This window comes from Pyxicephalus adspersus, chromosome 6 (assembly GCF_032062135.1).
Source record: "Pyxicephalus adspersus chromosome 6, UCB_Pads_2.0, whole genome shotgun sequence".
NCBI lineage: Eukaryota > Metazoa > Chordata > Amphibia > Anura > Pyxicephalidae > Pyxicephalus > Pyxicephalus adspersus.
Genome location: NC_092863.1, coordinates 10030921 through 10050341, shown reverse-complemented (window position 1 = coordinate 10050341; position 19421 = coordinate 10030921). Strand labels below are relative to the sequence as shown.

At 37.1% G+C, this 19421-nt stretch overlaps 2 protein-coding genes across 7 annotated transcripts in view; one reads left to right on the top strand and one right to left on the bottom strand.

The window, feature by feature from the left end:
- Positions 1-8449, top strand: part of PHACTR3 (phosphatase and actin regulator 3) — a 77014-nt gene extending 68565 nt beyond the window's left edge. For all 5 annotated transcript variants that reach the window (XM_072414483.1, XM_072414479.1, XM_072414481.1 and 2 more), the window contains exons 9-13: positions 103-158; positions 4433-4494; positions 5702-5842; positions 6695-6771; positions 7889-8449. In XM_072414483.1, the coding sequence (XP_072270584.1) occupies positions 103-158; positions 4433-4494; positions 5702-5842; positions 6695-6771; positions 7889-7904 (352 nt within the window). In that variant the 3' untranslated portion in view covers positions 7905-8449. The remainder of the gene's footprint in view (positions 1-102; positions 159-4432; positions 4495-5701; positions 5843-6694; positions 6772-7888) is intronic.
- Positions 8450-10273: 1824 nt separating this feature from the next.
- The window catches only part of SYCP2 (synaptonemal complex protein 2), a 31828-nt gene continuing 22680 nt past the window's right edge, over positions 10274-19421 (bottom strand). For both annotated transcript variants that reach the window (XM_072414477.1, XM_072414478.1), the window contains 9 exons: positions 18045-18126; positions 16554-16718; positions 15879-16009; positions 13763-13857; positions 13586-13685; positions 13246-13304; positions 13085-13163; positions 11361-11417; positions 10274-10528 (listed from right to left, as the gene is read on the bottom strand). In XM_072414477.1, the coding sequence (XP_072270578.1) occupies positions 10457-10528; positions 11361-11417; positions 13085-13163; positions 13246-13304; positions 13586-13685; positions 13763-13857; positions 15879-16009; positions 16554-16718; positions 18045-18126 (840 nt within the window). In that variant the 3' untranslated portion in view covers positions 10274-10456. The remainder of the gene's footprint in view (positions 10529-11360; positions 11418-13084; positions 13164-13245; positions 13305-13585; positions 13686-13762; positions 13858-15878; positions 16010-16553; positions 16719-18044; positions 18127-19421) is intronic.

Genomic DNA, 19421 nt, shown 5'->3' with positions numbered 1-19421 from the left:
AACAACACTGCCTGCTCATCCCCAAACCAGCGAGGAATAGACCTGCAAGCCTCTCCTATCTGCAAGCATGGTTCACAATGTTATCCTGGTGTTTTTCCGCAGGCGCCTGAGCCAAAGACCAGCTGTGGAGGAACTGGAAAGAAGAAATATCCTAAAACGTGAGTGATGTGTAAGATTTTCTCTATTTAATCAGGGCTGCGATGTGAGGAAGTGCTTGTTATAGAATACGGATGGGATCCAGGGATGGAGAATGGGATGCCTGGCATAGATCGGTCAGATATTTATTGACATGTTGCTCCAGGGGAAATCTACTTATGTATGCAGCATACATGCCAGCTTGTCTATGGGAGTTGTGATGGGTTTGGTTAACCTGCCTATGGCCTGTGTATATGACAACAGTGCAGTGTTCATCCCTAGGGCATTCATTATACCATTCATTATACCATGGATATTATCTAATACTTGGATTTTTGGTTCAGCATTTTATACATGGCACACATTCCACAGAAACAAAACACACGCTGGCTACCATAGGCAACAACAGTTGTTTAGTCCCTTTGATAAACCACAGGGCCATTGTTTAATGTACAGCGCTGCGTAATATGTTGGCACCATATAAATCCTGTTTAATAATAATAATTGTTAGTACACATCAAGCTCATGTAGTGGCACTTCATACCCTAATTGTAATCACAGCCTAAAATTTAGCATTCATGATTAAATAAGACAAAGGAAAATAAACATATGTAAAGTATATAAGTGAGCAAACTGGTTGCTAATGGCCCTGCATTTCTTATTTTCAAATAATAAAACTCTGATTTATTAAACCCTCCTGTTCCACATGTAGATGTGTATAAACATAATTATTTATATATTTAACTCTCTCCCCAATCCTGCCTGGGTCCTAGATGTAAACACAGGCCAATAACAAATGGCCGATTCCTTTCTATAAACTGGCATTGAGCTTGTACTAATTTCCTACAAAGCAAGCATGTATGTGTGTGTATATTGAGATATAAATATGTATTTAGTGTAAAGAGCTATTATGTCATAACATTTAGAATTCTGATTTTAATTATCTGCTGACAGCAATCAGAATACCATTATGCAGTGGCTTTAAGTTATTCCATTTCATGCTTTTACTATTACAATCCTATTTGAAGCTTTTACTACAATAGATGCAGTCATTGTTGTAAAGTCATAAGATAATTCCCAGTTTGGGTCCTTTGGTATTTTCCCACCTGGCCTTCCAGCATTTCTCCCTTTCCCCACCTGTTGAAGCAGGCCATGTTTTGACATTTCTCTCCCGTCATCTCTAACCCTTGACCTCTGCTTTCATGCTGAAGCCGATATTAATGCACAAAAGCCCCAGCTAGATATCGGTGTGCGGAGCGGCCCCGGTAATCCTGGCATTTCCTGAAACTAGGCTGCCCTGGATAACAGACACTAGTGGCATACTGTGTAGTAACACACACACGAATCTGGCCTTTGCAGTCTGAAATTTCACACAATTCCGAATGATGCATCAGTGCTATAAAAATAGTGTGTGCTACATCTCATTAATAGAGGAGATGTCAAAGTTTATGATGCAGACCGGGTATCAGCTACTTGTGAGAAACAAAATATACAGCGCTATCATGTGTTATTACTTATGACATTCAAACAGAAACGTGTAAACAAAAGCTATTTTCAGCTTGGTTACAATGATTTACTGCACATTACTTCAGTACACCATCCAGGGAATCCAGAAATGTAAAATTCTATAGCTGGCCACACAAGTTACAATGTAATTGTATAATTGCCAATAGATTTAGGTTCTATCTTCCGGGATGTTTGTTAGATTGTCTGGGTAGTGTCTTGTTCTACCAAATGATCATCTAATAGACGTTACGTTGTACTGACCCACCTGCCATAAAAGCAAGAATTAGATCTCTACTAGATAGCTCAATCCAAACTTCCTAGATTAAAAATTCAACACTTTATTGATAGTATTGTTTTTTATCAATAAGGTGTTTAATTGTATATTACTATTGCAGATTTTTTTTTTTTTTTTTTTTTGCAAAAATCTTCCAACAGCCCAAAATAGGAGACTTTGCCAAGTGTAACAGAAAACGTAGACAAATGTCTGCTATGACAAAAGATTTGTCTATATAAATAGGCCACCATCCAGAGACTTGGGGTATGATTATCTGCAGTGATCACATCTCTATGCTATACAATAAAAGAGTTTTCCTAGAAGCCCATCTAGTACACAATCTGTTTCTGCAGAAGCACTTACAATGTCAAGCACATTGGCTTCTCATGTAAGGGAGTCGTGCTGCCTGCCTAGCACAAAGCATCGAGCGAGTACTTGCCATCCTCATGCTATTATTGAATAGATTCTGCAATCTACACAGGTGTACCCTGTGCACAATGGAGTTCAGCAAATCCTTTCTCCGTATGATATAGAGGGATTAGCCAGGTATTCCCAAGATAAGGTACTTGTCCTCATGTCTCCATAGAAACACAAAAGCCACAGGCATTTAATTAAATGATCTATCAGAGACATTAAAACAGCAAATAGCTTGATGGGTATAGAATACTGCATTAGGCTGGGCTGGATTCTTGTTTTTTGGTACATAAATTTTTAGATGCAGTTTTGATGAGTAGATTTTGAATAGACTAGGATAATTTTCTGACCATCAGTATTTTATTTTATTCTAAAAATGTGGCCATTTCAGACATCAGCAGCAAAATAAGCAGACATAGGGCGAACCAACAAGAGATAAGGTTGGTCAGATCTTATCGAATGCAGAAAATAACTGAAACTAATCATTTGACCATTTTGTAAATGAAGGAACATTTTTATGCCAGTGAATATTAGAAGAGTTATGCTGTTAGGTAGCAATACTTTTCATTACATGTTAGGGCTATAGCTAGGTGGTTTGCCCATTTAGTTGGTACACATAAATATAAAATGAGTGTTGCCCAATTTAGCTGATAATATTGTTATATTTGGACCCACTTTCCATTGTCCAGGATTGATTATCCTTGAGAATTGTTATTCAGTGTTTTGTGATCTCTGCAATGTCTGCACAGGATATAAACATATATGCCTGGCTGACATATTAATTCACAATACTTGCACTGAATATTATATTGGCCATAAATTTAGGCTTCAGCTTTTGACAGCTTTAGAAAATGTCAAATTGATCAATGGCTAAATAAATTGATAACATTTTATTCAATGAAGGATGACTTTTACATTACTATCCATTGATGAACTACCTAATAGATTGTAACGTGCTGAATCTATATTTAAACCTGTGTGTGTGCAAACACACAATATATATTATGATAATTTTTTATATATATATTACAATTGGAGGTATAGCCTATACCAAGAAAGGAATAAGGGAAACCCTGAATGATGATGGGTCACCTGGCTGTTTCTGCACTGTGTGGGTGATTTCAGGGGTTTCCTGAAACGCTAATCCGAAAGCAGGCATCCCTACGCCTTTTTGATTCAGTCCTCCCTATGGTGACCTGAATCTTTTTTTAGCTGACAGAGCCAAAAATAGCAATGCCGTTTACTACAATCCTACAGCAGATAATGAATTCCACCCACCAGCACTGCAGCAGGAGCTATTTTTATCTTCTGTGCGGAGGCGTTGTGAGGAATCGTAATGCTGTTACAAGAATCTGAAGATTCCTCCAGACAATAGACCTGATTTATTAAAGCTCTCTCTATTAAATACTAGAGAAGATAAACAATCATGGGAGAACCTGGATGATCCAACAACCCATTCCCTCTTTAAGTTTTATAAATTGCTATATATTAATGCATCAAAATATTTTTACCAAATGGAGAAAAGTAGTAAATACAGTACAGATAAATAAAATACCACATATGTAAAACGCAAACAATCTAGACCTGGAATAGGTTTAAGGGGTTAACTAAAGAAGCAACACCAAGCATGAGCTATGCAAAATATTACTGATTAGTTGGTAAATACTGCACAATAATTTGTAAAATATTTATGTATATACACCAATAGCAGGGGATACAACAGATACAACATCCATACTCCTCATTTCCTCTCAGTTACCTGAAAAATAAACACTTAGCTTGTAGGCTGTAGGCAGTGCTTGTTCACTACATTGCTACAATAAATATTGTGACCTGGTAATAAAAAAGTGCTGCAGGTCATTTGTTACTATTGGAATAACCATGAAGTGATCTAATGTGGCCAAATAAGAAAATGAATATGCCACTAGAAAATAACAAATCCCAAAGATCTCAGCCAAGATAATAATCGGTGCCAAAAGTGTAGTATACACCAGCTGATCCTATGATCTATTGCTAGTTTGTAACATTACAATAAACAGTTTCTTGTTTTAGTCACATGTTATAAAAGCCTGACAACTTACACGGTGTTGTTTTCTTTCACAGAGAGAAACGACCAAACAGAACAAGAAGAACGAAGGGAAATCAAACAGCGGCTGACAAGAAAGGTAAATAACCTTGCCGTCTAGCCATAAACACACTGAGGAATGTTTAAAAAGAATCCCACTTTGTCTGGGGACACCATAATTGTATACCTATTGCTGTTCAGTTTTCCCTGAGGCTGACAGTAACCATGGATGCTTATGTGAACTCGTCTGTGGCTCAGATAAATTAAACTGAGCACATCATCGCTTGTGTGTATGAGTGTATTTCATACAGAAATATAACCGGTCTCACTCATAGAGATGTTTAGGCCTTGTACAAACAAGCAATGGATGCAGAAACTGTAAATAAACTTCCACAAGCTGTGTAAAATTCTCTGCAATCCTCATTAAGGCTCCACATGGTTTGCCTGCTAAAGCTACGTACACACATCAGATGATTCTCGTCCAGTTATCACTTCAGGGTTGGTATTGGACGAGACTCTGTGTGTATGTATCTTTCAGTCTTTTTGTTGTTGGAAAGGACAATGATAGATCCTTTCCAACTACAAAAATCGAAGTTTTTATATTTGCACAGACAGAAATCGCAGAACAGTGACATTTTTACTTTAAGGTTTTACACCACCAAAGCTTTTGCTTACAATTAAAATGCTGAAATGGTATTAAGGGGATACATGTCAAAGTGGTTTATTATCTGCCTGCTAAGGTCCTATACTAATCTTATTTATGTTTAAATACCTAGAAGACATTTTGATTCTCCTCCAGTGGTTGTGCTCACTGCCTTTACATCCCTAAAATGTTTTAATGCCTCTAGCTGCAGACATCACCAGTCCAAATAACACAACACATCTTTAAACCTTCATAGATTTTTGGTTGCAGATTTGCCTTTTCACATACTCCAATGGCACACAAATGGGGGATATAAAGCAGTTTCCTTTTTCATAAAATGGAAATTTCCTAAATAGTAATCTCTGTAAAATACAATTACAATCAATTTCACAATTTTCTTGTACTAAGTCATACTAGTATCCTGCAGCTTACAGGTGTTTCAATGTATAGTCATTTACTGCTATTAGGCTGCATAAATATCACTTTCTCAGCGGGATCTAAGCTAAAGTGGAAACACTTTGTGCAGGAAAGCACCACTATTTTCTACAACATGCCAGTCATGTTTGCTTTATACTTCCTGTTAAAGTAATTGCATCTGACTGCCAATTGTGAAACCGTACACCAAATTACATAACCAATATTTTCTTACTTTTTTTTTATGCAGCTCAATCAAAGGCCGACAGTCGACGAACTGAGAGAGAGAAAAATTCTGATAAGATTTAGTGATTATGTGGAGGTGGCAAAAGCTCAGGATTATGATAGAAGAGCAGACAAGCCATGGACCAGATTATCTGCTGCAGACAAGGTACCCTTTGTGATGCAATCTGAGTTACACAATGAGACAGATTTTGTATGAATGATTACATGTGAGTGTGAGGAAATGGGACAGTTGGGTTAGCCAATCAAAACTTTTTACTGGCTTACTTTTGCCCGAAGAGCAGATGTCTTGCTGCCCTCTTTCCGAAGGACTTTGCATAGACATCGTTTATTTGGGAATGCAAAATGTTTATTATTCAATCGTTAGGAATGCAGGTTAATTAGGAAGAAGTTATTTTGTTACATGGGACATGAAAAGCTTTTCTGCATGCATTAAAACAAGAAGCAGTCAATAGAATAAAAATTGCTATTTGGAAGGTTAGGAGGGAAAATAGGAATATTAAATAAAACATTTTCCAATTTACTAATCTTGTATGACCCAAATCCACAGCAAACCAACAAACTGACCAATATGTAGGCAGTGGGAAGGTTTGATGGTAACAAAGCTTCTTGTAGGTCTACTTTTAGGAAAAAATATTCAAAATATTTTATCTATACATAATTTTGGCACAATTAAAACCAAACACATCACATTACTAAATGAACTAATGGTAATCACAAACAACTTCCATTTTCCTATTTACTGTAATACTGATATAAGGCCTTAAAAGTACTTAATATTGCACAAGTTACCAAATCAATCTATAAAATACTGGATGAGGTAAATGAGATTTGTGAGATGACACAAAATGTTATGAGACCATCAGTAAATACCTCTGGTAGAGAAATAACAAACCTTTAATAACTCATTCTTTGTGAATGAACCCATTGTACTTTCTTACACCAAAATGCAGAATTTTTGCTGGCCAGTCTTGCTAACAATGCATTTTTTTATTTCTAGGCTGCCATCCGAAAAGAACTTAATGAATATAAAAGCAATGAGATGGAAGTACATGCTTCAAGCAAACATTTGACCAGGTTGGTGTCTGTAATATAATGTTTTCTGGCATTGCTGTTGAAGCTGATTATAGTCAATGATGGGATTTATTCAGAAGGGCTGTGGATGAGAATCTGTGTAATGTATTACATAACGCAGGGTAGAAGACAAAACACAACAAGCTGGCTTTTGCATTAGCTAATATAGCGGATTTAGGACATTCTTTCATACTGTGTATTACTGTAGTAAATATATCAAAGGGATAAATAAAAATATAAATGAATATGCTCAGCTGACTTTTTTTTTAAAAAGGTCTTCAACTTTCTGACACAGTATAAATGGATGTCCATATATGCAGCAAGTTGTCATATTGAATTGGGAAAAAATTCATAGGTAGCATATTGGAAAGGAAAGTCTAGGCATGAATTATGGCAAAAAAAATGTATGTGGTGAATGATGGGCCAAGTTGTCAAACAAAACAGTGACAGGTATTGGAACTTACTATATAACACAACCAAAAATGGTTCAGCAATTGTTAAATGAAATTTAAACCATGGTTTGTCCCAATCCCTTTTCCTGCAACTTTCTCCAAACAACTTGGTATGCAATTACAGGTACAAAAAAGTAAAAAAAGTAAGCAAATAAAAAATTAAAAAACACTGTATTGAAATATAGTATACAAATGTTGATAACTTTCCTTAATGCTGCTACAATTATACTGATGTCTATTAAAAAGTACCTACCTACAAGAAAACCCAATCTCTTGGGAAGGGGGTTGAGTGTACTGATGTACCTGGTCAGCAAATCAGCGACAGGATAGCTAAAGGAGCAATGAGCACAATTACTTGTTTCTACAGCATCATTCCCTTGCAATATTTTACACCTCAGCCATTAAAAGAATGATGTTGTAATAACAGGTCAGAAATTTTGTTAGTGATTCAAAAGCTGGAAATTTACTGCCAATATTGGGATCACTAATGTTACAATCCCCCCTCCTGTCACACCCTAACACCAGCAAATGTAATTGTTTTACAAGTGTTGTAATCAGCGATAACAGGTGGAAACTATAGAATATTTGTTTACAATTTCTGTTTTAAAAAAAAATAGTAACTGATTACAGCAAAGTATTTTAACCAAAACTCTTCTTTCTTTTTTCAGGTATCACAGACCGTAATATCTTTCACATGTGGGAAAAATGGTCCTACTTTGCAATTAAATAAATCGCTGAACATGTTCCATGAGGAGCAGTGAGGTTCAGTTGTGAAGTTGAGCGCCTGTCGCTCTGCAACTTACACAGAGCGTACATTGTGGGTGATAAGGAGAAACTATCTGCTACACTTCCTGATGTGGAGTGGAATGGCGATGAATTCACCGCGCATGTCTGGGGACTGATCCGCCCCATCGGGGGAGAGAAACTAAGCTCAAAAGATACACACACGCAAAACAAAAGTGGGTGTCACTGAGAGACACTGGATGGACACTGGATTGACGCTGTATATTGCAGCAAGACGCTGTGCATGGCGACATCATAAAGGACAAACGCAGCCAGCACATCTATCAGTATTACATTGACATGTCCGCCTTGTCACACTTTCTTTGTAAAGGTCATGCCTCGGCAAAGTATTTTCATGTTTTATATTTTGTTTCTTTTTTTTAATGTATTAAACTGTTACATTTTCCTGGTTACGTTATTATTATTAAAAAAAAAAAGAAAATTTAAACATTGCTGAAAATGCTGATCTGAGTCTTGTATGTACTGTGGAAACACAGTAAATTTTGGGTCAGTTACACGGGCCCGCTCCACACAACAAGGAGGGAGAGTGACAACTCATCATGTTCCTGATTCAGCTTTGCAGCTTCTGGTATCACAGCTTGATCTCCAGTCTGCTCAGTGGATGATACATCTGTGTGACCCCCTTTAGCCAGTGAATAAGTTCAGGACTTAGGAAGGAGCTGAACCAGAAAGAGGGGAAGCATGGTTTTGTTGTACCACATTTTTCTGATATATGTACCACAACGCTGTATACAAATATTTACATGGACTTCAGTTTGCATTTTACATACTAGAGCAAAAGCATCTGTTGGTCCGTTCTCCTATTTTCTGTCTCAAATTCTAAACATCATTTACTTGCAGCTCATCAAATGAAAACACAACATTTAGAGGTTTCCTAGGGTCAATGTTTGGTGAGCAGAAACAGCATAAATCTTTCATTAAGTACCAATGCCATCAAATCTAAATCAAGGACAAATAGTGCTTTTACAGTCTTGATAATATGGATGATTTAAAAAGTTTGTTTCCTTACCTGCAAGTTTAGAAAACGTAAGGTCCTTCAGAGATTCTAGTAGTTGTTGGTATGCACCATGGTAGGCAGTTGTTATAAACCTTATATAAAGCACAACTGCAGAAAAAAAATTACAACAGTACAGAAGCCCCCCGTTTCACTCGTTAATTCTATTTTGTGCTGGGGGTAGAATGTGGCAATGACAGGGTCTCTTCTAAGTCAGAAAAGCCCTCTGCATTATTAGTATGAAGGGTGACTGTGTGTTCTGTCAGTGTCTATCACAAGCACGCTGAAAGGGTACACACATACAGTAACAGCAAACAAAAATCTTTTAACAAGGACTACATACAATGACAATGATCACTTCTAGGTTACCAAAAAAAACACAATTATTAATTTCTCTTTGCAGCTGGCAAAAAAAAAAACTCTTACTCTGCAAGTCTGCTACCACAGCGATCAGTTACTCAAAGTAGTTATACTTGGCTTATGTGGAAGTTGTAAAGGGCCGGTAAGTGTCTGTGTTGCCCAGAAGCACCCACTTGTAGCTGTCATTTTCCTCTGACCTTAAGCATGCTGCTGACACTTCTCCCCAAGTTTTAAATCAGAAAGTCTAATACAATTTTTGTACCACAAGTATGTAAATGCATATTTATATTTCACATGACTAAGAACAGTTATTAAACATTCATAGCTGACATCTCAGTACAGCAACACTAACATTCCCCAATTCCTTTGACCAATTTAAAACAAAAAAAAAAAACATTCTGAAAACGTATAATGTAAATCTTTGCTGTTATTCCTTACATATGAAACTTCAGACTGTTTAAATGTTCTGCATTTACATCTCCAACATACAAATAAATACATTTAGTCAAAATGCAACAAAGAAGCATAAAAAAACCACACAAAATCAACAACTAAACATAAAAAGAGGTGCTCTGCACACAGGTTTTCCTACTTGACAAGAAAAGGTTATAGTAAAAAAAACAAATCAGGGAAGGTTAGAACTGTTAACTGTTGTCAGTGACCCAGTTAAGGACATTTTTGGTCCAGATGACAACACAAAGTGGGAATCATCTGCCCAAAATGGAAACCTACAACTGTTAAAAAGTTAAAAAAAAAACTATGACGGATCTATCAAAAACAAAAGTTTCAGATGCAGCTGTACAAACAGTAAAACAAATGTGAACTACAAATTTAGCAGAAATTGATACAGGAAAGAAGAAGTAGTGGTGATCCATACATTTTGTTGAAGAGGTGTAAAAAAAAAAAAAAAAAAACTGTAAAATATTTGCATTCCTGTTTTTTTGTCCTGCCTCTACATACATCTAAACACTGAATGCTGAACTTAACACACTTTCACTAATGAAACCAGTACAATAAATCTACTGGAACAAACATTCTGCAAGGCATAACATTACATGCCTGGTCCAAGCCACATGAACTACAAAGAACCTGCTCCTGCCGTAAAGAGGGATTGTAGTCCTTTTCGTACACTGAGAAGGTCTTCTTCGTGCTGTTTACAAAACAAACAATTTAAAAAATAATCATTATTTAAAATGTTTACCATTAAAAAAATATTTCCTAGGTGTTGTACAAATGCAGACTCCCATTTTACATGGGAGTACAGGCATCCACCCAAAGTCATTGTGGAACCCTGTTGTTTGGTGGTATTTACCAAGGTTTTAAGTGTAGGTCTAGTTTTGTTTTATATAAAAAAAAATATTGCAAGCAGTAGCTGTTAACTTTCTTTGAACTGACAACAAAGTGCTTCTGCTAAACTGAAATCCCAAGCTTTCTTATCTGCTCCTCATTCTTAACATGTAGCCCACAGAGAACAACTGGGCAGGACTGCTAACACTTTTTGGTATATAAGTGCAGAAGAGGCAGAGTGAACAAGAAATTAGAAGTACATTGCAGAACAGTATTTTCTGGGGAGGTGTCCTTTCATTGTAGGGATGTATTGCATAGTTTTTTCCTTACCCACAACATACATTATAATGCCAAAAAGACAAGGGTTTATCATGTTCTACAGAAAGGTTAGCACACTCTATTACAAGCCCACATAAGAATGTAAAAGAAAGAAGCTACTTGATGCCACCTAAAGGAGAGACACTATGGAAATTCTATTACCACGGATATCCTATTTTATTTACTGAACATGGGAAAGATAACGAGTGGGCGGTTTAAATTGAGCATGTCATATTTCTGGAAATACAATAGTTTCCGTTTACATTCACATTTCATTTGCAAGCAGTAATACTGTAAGATTCTTTATCTACATAATAGATAATAAAATGCTATCTAGCAGTAATAATAAACACAGGGGAAAGGAAATAAGAAATTACCATCTTTCTTAGAAGCAATTCTTGAACATTCTTCATGTCTTCTTTCATAACATGCATCTAAAGAAAAAGAATCCTGTCAATACATTATTTTAGGAACTAGAACATATTCAGCCTGTGAACATTTAGCATCAGACTGCATGAAAAATCATAATGTATGAAGCTTACATGGAATATTCCTTCAATGTTTGCAATGGCCAACAGAGTTGTACCACTTGCCTATTTGAGAATTTGTAAATCCTTTACCGGTTATATGGCTTTTCTCATAGGTCGCATAGACCGAGTTTCAATCTGGACATCAGCACTGAAGCTTGCACTTTGGGGGGCATTTACATCTGTGTTGCATTCAGGCTGCCTAATGCATCAACACAAAACACTCAAAGGAGCTGCAAGCACCATTTTAGCAACCACATCCATGTGCATAGCATGCATAACTACAACATAACAGACCTTAAAAGGAACCTTTGAGGAAGCCTGAAAGCTACTGCTGCTTACCACTCATTCTGGAAATACCAATTCCCTAGTTTTCTTACGGATCCATGACTTTCCTTAGTTACTTACCCAGTTCATTTATACAAATTAGAAACTTTGTCTTCATTCCTACTTTACTGATCTTTGCTTCAAGTCATTGAATCAAAGTATGGATCTCAGCAACTACCAAGCAACTAGCATTTTCAGAAGGAAATCTCCATCAATCTCTAACAACAGGTTTTCTTTAAAAACAACTCAGCAAAAGCAATGTCTTTATTTCTAGCCTTGCATGTTCACTTTAAACCTAGAATGTGAAAGGTCCATTGGGAACTTCTAAAGTTTTGTTAATGAAAAAACAAGTGGACAAAATGATTATTTTACATTATTTTTTAATTCTGTCCTCACAGACCTCTCACCTATCATACCAAAAAAATTTGCACTCTGTTCTACAGGGTGTTTTTTTATTCAACGTTACAGAATGTTACAGAACATCTCCACATAAAAAACAAAAGATTTAATTAAGAGTAGTCTAGTGCAATAAATCTGGACCTTTACCAAGTTATTCAGGGTTTCTATGAATAAAGCTAGGTGGTTCCTTCACACTGTAATGAGACTTGCTAGGCCAAACAGCTACTGTATATCACAGCCATTCTGTAGCACTAATTTGCACCAGATACAGATTCTCTGCTGCTTGGAAAGAAACAACTGAAATCATTAGAGGTGCAATGTCTCCAGCTATTTGGAGATCAGTCCAGAACAGTTACAAAATGCCTACCCACTAGCTGCTTAGTACATCCTCGTGTTATCCTGTGGAGCTGCCATAGGCCGTGTCATACCTAATCATGTGAAGCTACAAACTGTCCTAGAAACAGTAAGCTCGGAAACTGCTACAAAACTTCTCATGTGGTGTTGCACTTGTGAAGGCTGTCAAGTTGTCCATTTAAATACTAAAGAGCGCTTTTCCTAATTGGTTCAACACAGGTAAGGCACTGATAGAATTTAATAATCACAGTTGTCAAAAGAGGTCCTGTTTGTAAGATCGGGAGTCACAATCCACTAGCTCATGTTGCAGGACACATAAAATAACCCTGAACACAATGTTTTATGAAAGATCTAGAGTAAATGCTTTTACAGATGAACCATGAAAGTTGCAAGTTTCTTTGTGCATCTTTCGGGTTGTTTACAAGACGGTTCAAATGAACATTAAAATGTTCTAGACAATTCTTGTTATGCATTTGTATGTTATAGTTACATACTTCCGAAGTAAAAATCTTTCCTTCGAAATCTGTGCAGCGAGATACATTATTTTCAAATGAAGCCTTCAGGCAACCAATCCTGCAATTAGACAGAGTTAGCAGATTTAGTAAAGACAAAAACTATGAAAAAAACACCTTTGCCCTGTAAGAGGTAAGCTGACCTTTTCTGTTGATTGCTGTGATAGACGCTCATTACTTGTGTCTGCTGGCTCCAGAAATTCTAAAAGACAAAAAGCTAAGGATGAGAAGCAGCTGATATAATCTGAGACGTCATTTTATAACTGTGGGATGCATATTATAACACTATGGAGAATGAGGGATGAGGGTGATGAATGAGACATGAGCAGAGATCTGAACATTGTATTATATAACCATGATAAGCACATAGTTACCTAGATTAATCAGCCCTTATAATGGCAAACAGGAAGTAATGACAAAGCCAACTTTTCCACTGCCAAATGAAGGTGAAAAACAGAAGAATTTAATCAACTACAATCTTACATTAAATTCTTTTTCCATTTGCTTTAGGGCCTTAGAATCTTGCTCAAAGTTTTCAATCTCTTCCAGAATGGTCTGCTGGAACTTTTCCAGATGTTTCATTCTAGGACAGGAAGTATTGGGTTAGGTGACCGTGTTGTTCTGTACAGAATCTGCACAAACAAATGTTCCCACACTTACCTGCATTCCCGCACTTGTGTCTCCACCGAGGTTAGGTGTTTCTGTACAGACTTGACAGATTGTTCAGTGAAATAATCCATTTTTCGGGAATGACTCTAATGTAATTCAATACAGAACAAAGAAAATTCCCAATTATTGTACAAGAGTATTTATTTGAAAATATTTATTACAACTCTGCATTTTCCTCTAATATGTTAATAATGCTTTAATAACAAGCCCTGCACAAAACATATCTTGTCATTAGAAAAGGCATGAGGATAGTTTACTCAGCAAACATCAGAAAAATTTTAACTTAATGTAGACCTAAACTAAAATTTTTACTTTACATAAAAGGGTATACAACCCTTTAAAATAAAGTAACATATTTTTTTTAACTGTGAAACCCCTTTTTAAAAAAAATATAAAAAAAAAAATAAAGGGGAATCATCTCTCATTCTGTCTTAATTAGGGTCCTGCCTGCTCCCTCTGTGCATGCGCAGTGAGATTGGCATTCCCCTTTACAGCAGGCCAAATCACCTGATCTCACACCTGCACAGTGCAAGATCAGGTGATGTAGCCAGACGGCTAAGGATGGCAGCACCCGGTGCTTCCTCTAGGTTGGTGTGGGACGCAACTGAGGACAAAATCAAGGGATCTTCGGAATTAAAGGTGTGATTTTTTTTTCAGTTTAGTTCCACATTAGGTTGCCTAAAGATCAGATCAGTTTTAACACAGTTTATTGAAATATTGAGAATTTCAAAAACAATAATAAAACTTGGCAATTTTTGTCCGTGTTTGATTAAGAAAAATTTCTAATAAATATCTTTTTGTGGGCAAAAACGATCATTTGAACCGATTGCGGTTCAAAAAAAAAAAAAAAACCTTTGAACACTTTATAAAAATATTAAGTGTATGGTCAGTAGTATATTTTGGTAGTCACAGACATCAAAGATATGACAAGGCTTGATAGATCTAAAAACAATGTTTCTAGAAATGATCTTAAGCTACTAAAATTTTTTTTTTATTACTGATGAAATGACCTTTTGCAGAATAAAAATTCCAGCTTTGCAGACTGATTTCAGAGACTTTCTTCTAGTATCATCCATCTTTTGTACAAACAATTTTTCTGCTCAAAATGAACATTATTCAAACCATCTCTGTGCAACCTGCACACTAAAGAACATTATCAGCAAATTGTGTGACAGTTAATAGGTGTTTTTAATGCTGTCAGTCATGCTATGTGGGGATTTACAGCCTGTGCTGAGAATGCAAATTATCCTAAAACTATAGACAAGAAATTCCCGCAGGGTGGCTCTCTCTTAATTAAAAGAACGTCAACATGTTTCAGTATCTATCGCTGGAACATATCTTACTTTCCTGTGACATAATTAGAAAAAAATATATGTATCTTTCTAACACATCTTTATTTTTCAGCATTAACATAATGAAAGAGAACATATTTAAATATGCATCTCGGGAACAGATCTGCCTTTTCAATAAACTGGAATACATTGTTCTGATTAATCCCTAATTCAGATGCAGTTGCTGAAACTTGCTACCTCTGTTAGGTGCTCTGAACCCTGACCTTCGGTCGCTTCATTCTATTCTTGTTCCAGGCTGCTGTAACAGTTTGTGCTTTCTGGGTACAGAATTACGTACACTACCAGGACTAGTGTGTTAAGCCAGACCTATAGTACTGGCAATGTACCAGCATTGTCTACTCGATTAACAGCATATGATTTGCCATGAAGAGAACATGAGCTAAGGCCAGGGGAGTGGATGTCTCTTGTAAAATGCTGCCGTCAGTGATATGTTTTGCGTTCTAATGCCATTTGCATCCCATTTCTCTGAAATCGAGTACAATCAGACAACTTTGTGTCACGTTCCAATGTCCCCTGGTGAGGCTTCTGATTTTAAGCAACTTAAGTGAATGCTAAAAAGACCTTATAATAGCAATAACATTGAAGTTAATCAGAGGGTACAGGACAAAATTCAATGCTTTTGAGATATTTATGTGATTGATGAGCAAGAATATAACCTTACAACCATGGCAAAATGGTGCACAAACCATGGTAACCAGATGTTTTTATTCTCAGGGACACACCACTTTGCACATTAAAAGGCAATTCATATCTACCTGAATTTTCCGAGTATACTCTTTGCCAATATTTTGACACATCACCCCAACATCCGTATCACTTCTGTCCCAGGTGTCCAGACCTTCAGTTGACTCCTCTTTTTCAGAGAAAGTTGATAGACTCCTTGAAACTGAAAATATGTTGCTTTAAAGTTTGCTGCAAAATTAATATTCAATAATACTAAACTATTTGACATTAAAATCATTTTCTCTTCAGTTTGACTGATCAATTAGTCCTAAAAACAGGTAAGGTTCCCTCTTTTTTTAAATTGTACTTTCTGTTTTTGTATAATTATGTTCAACTGGTGGACCAAAAGGTTTATAGCACAATATAATTGAATTCTTGGAAAGAATACTCAGGTATCAGACATGTATGATTTGGCAGTCTCCTTCCCGACATGAAGAACAAATAATAATCTTGACCTATACAAAGTGCTTTTAAGTCAGGTTATGGCTTCCTTGCATCTCAAATGCCTCCTGCTACAGCAGGCACTGGAAACACAGAAAATGAAATATCATTCAGTAATCCATCTAATCTTTCCAAATAGGCTTAGAACACTGAGTACATTTAACAAACACAAAGGGACCGAACGTTCCTTTTTATGAAGAATTAGGGATTGTGGTCATAAACATTTTGTGTGGCCTGGAAACTTTGACAATTAAACTTTTACTTACCTCTTGGCTCCTTCACTTCTGTAGCTGGAAAAAGTCTACGCGGAAGCAGTTTTATCTTTCTGCGTTTTGTGCCTTGGTCACTTCCTTCTATACTGTTGTCAGTAAGATGGCTGCTGTCATTGGTTTTGTGTCTGAGGTCCAATACTGCTTTACGTTTTGTAGGACCTGTAATGGACAATGTAATATGGCGGAAAAAAATCCTGGTTCATTGCGAGTTGAAATTTCTCCAAATATCCATGCTTAAATCAATTTTGGGATGTAAACAAAATAGTTCATTTTGGTTCTATCATGGCCATTTGGATTAGAAAAAAGTCTAACTGGCACAGTGCAATCTACTTGCCTGTCCACTGCTCAATGCCAGATCTGAGAGATAAGCTCTGCTTCAAGTTCACATGCTCTCTGTGAGAGGCCTAGCTTTCTGTATGTCTGTCCAAACTTTACACAATATCTCTATTATGCAATATCTCTACTTCACTCTTGATGGACATGTCCACTTCAAATTGGCCATGCCCATGTCATCTTCACCAACATCCTCAAGTAAAATTTCAAAATTTCACTCAGCTACTCTTTAATATTCACCATTAGGGCACTGCTGGCTATGTCACCTGCCCATTCAAAACACTTTTTTTTTTAGACCACGTCTCCTTAAAAAAATGGACATCACATCTGCTTTTTTGTTTTACCTTTTGGAGGGCCACTACCCTAATGCAAACAGTGTCCCTTGTATGATAAATGTATATATCAAAATACCTTCCTAGGTAGATATTAGTTTCAAGCAGTGAGCATTCTTAGGCATGCTGCATTGCACACAGACCATCTAGGTCAGGGGTCGTCAAACTCCGGCCTTTGGGACAGATACGGCCTAGCCAGTAGTTTGTTCCGGCCTAACGGAGTCCAGGGGGCTTTAGGAACTGCTGGACCCACTGGAGCTCTGGGGCCGCCCCCTTGCAGTGGCTCCCCTATTTACCGCGGCCAGCGGTTGATACTTCCGCCGGCGTGGTAAATAGGGAAGGCTCCCTGAAGGTAAACCGCTTTCCTCCGCAATGCATACGGAGGAGAGGAATTTCATTTCAGGGGGCTTTCCCTGGTGGTGGGCGGAGTCATTAGGGCAGGTCAGGCCTAGTGTGTTCCCGCCAACCCCAGTGGCCCTAAAACTTTGCCGACCCCTGATCTAGGTAATGTACCCATGTGATTTTGAGCCTTTTTATATTTGAAAATACAGAAAATAAATAAAAGGAATAGGGCAGGGACAAGAACACCTGGGAACTAAATAGAGAGAAGTTGGATGTTATCCAGCCATGAAATAAAGCTGGCTCCATCTGAGAGGAGCTTGTACATCTGTGCAGTACTGCAGGGAAGGCTGGAGTTGAAAAAAAAGACAAAAACAGTGATCAACCTCATAAAGAGTTTTTTTTTTTTCATGGAGGAATATTATATTTTGTCATCTGAACTATGATTAACTGAACCATTTATGTAGCATACAGTACTTACCAGATTCGTGAAAAGTTGCATGTGTAACGTTAGCTGTTTTTTTGACAACTGAACCTGAACGATGAGAGGCACAATGGCTTTTCTAAAGTAAAGAACACAATGGTGTTGTATTACTAAAACAGCTTTAGGCAAGGTACATACTTTGTATCACTGAAAAACAAGCCTGAAATTGATGTATGCAAGTTGGTCGATTCTGACAAAATAGTCCTGAATGTACAGATAGTTATAGGGAAATGTATTTGCATATCTTTGCCCAAAGGTTTTTCTAATACATTTATTTTTATCAAGATTTCCAGAGACAAAAAGTTTTAAGGGCGAACACTATGCAACATTCCATCAAGCACTAAAGTTTAATACCCCAGACTTTTGTTCTACACACACACACAATGATTTGAGGCTCAATGGTAGCAGTGGTTAAATTCCCTTTGATGGATTTGGTCCAGATACAGTTTGCACAGCAAAATTACAACCACAACTGGGTGTATGTAAAATGGGACTTGCCAAGGAGAACATAGTCTAAGAAAAGATCTCCCATCAGTTAGGTCTCTAAAGGTAGGCAGGGTATAGTAGTCTCTTTGCAAAGGCAAGAAATGGCTCCTATAACTTGGAAGTGATAGCAGTAGAGTGCAACTCTTCAAGCTCATCAGCCCAAGATTTGAGCAACTCAAGAGTCTCCAAAATGATTGCCCAGAAGCCAGGGAGGCTAGGGAAAAAGCACACAGAATTTGTTAGAAAGGGTGTGGTAGAATGTTTTCCAAAAACAACTAGGTCATTTGTGTCAAAGTTTTCAATGACTGTAGTATAAAACATAGTCAAGGGCACGGATGACCCAATCACAGCCAAAAGATTGCTGTGGTAAAAGACCCTAAAACCAGAGGACAACATGATTTTGGGCTACATAAATTGCCTCTATCAAAGGATTTGCAGACTCATTGCAGCTTAAGTGTGAAAAGTGTGAAAAGAAATGGAATGACCGATAGTAAGATATAAGGCCTCAAGTACACACAAAACCTGGACTTGTATCAGGTGAAAGTTTCAGAAGCAGAAGGTCAAATGGCCAAAGGCGAATGCAGCACTGTTCTCCCCATAATATTTTTTAGCTGGGAGGGAGAAAGCTGTAGATGGGTGGTGGCCCCTGTAATGTGCACCAAATTTTTAATAACCACCAAAGAACAGCTGGGTGGTTACTGAAAAGTGCGGTTCGTGTGCCCAACTAAAAGGGGCTGGGGAGAACAATGCTGGATCAAAGTTATAGACAATCTAGGCTTACAAAGTGAGTTTGTCAGACCCAAATATTTAAGAAACTCAAATATTTAGCAACTAAATAACTTTTCAAGCTCATTTGCAGATACACTATGCAAAGGGTGACTGATCCCC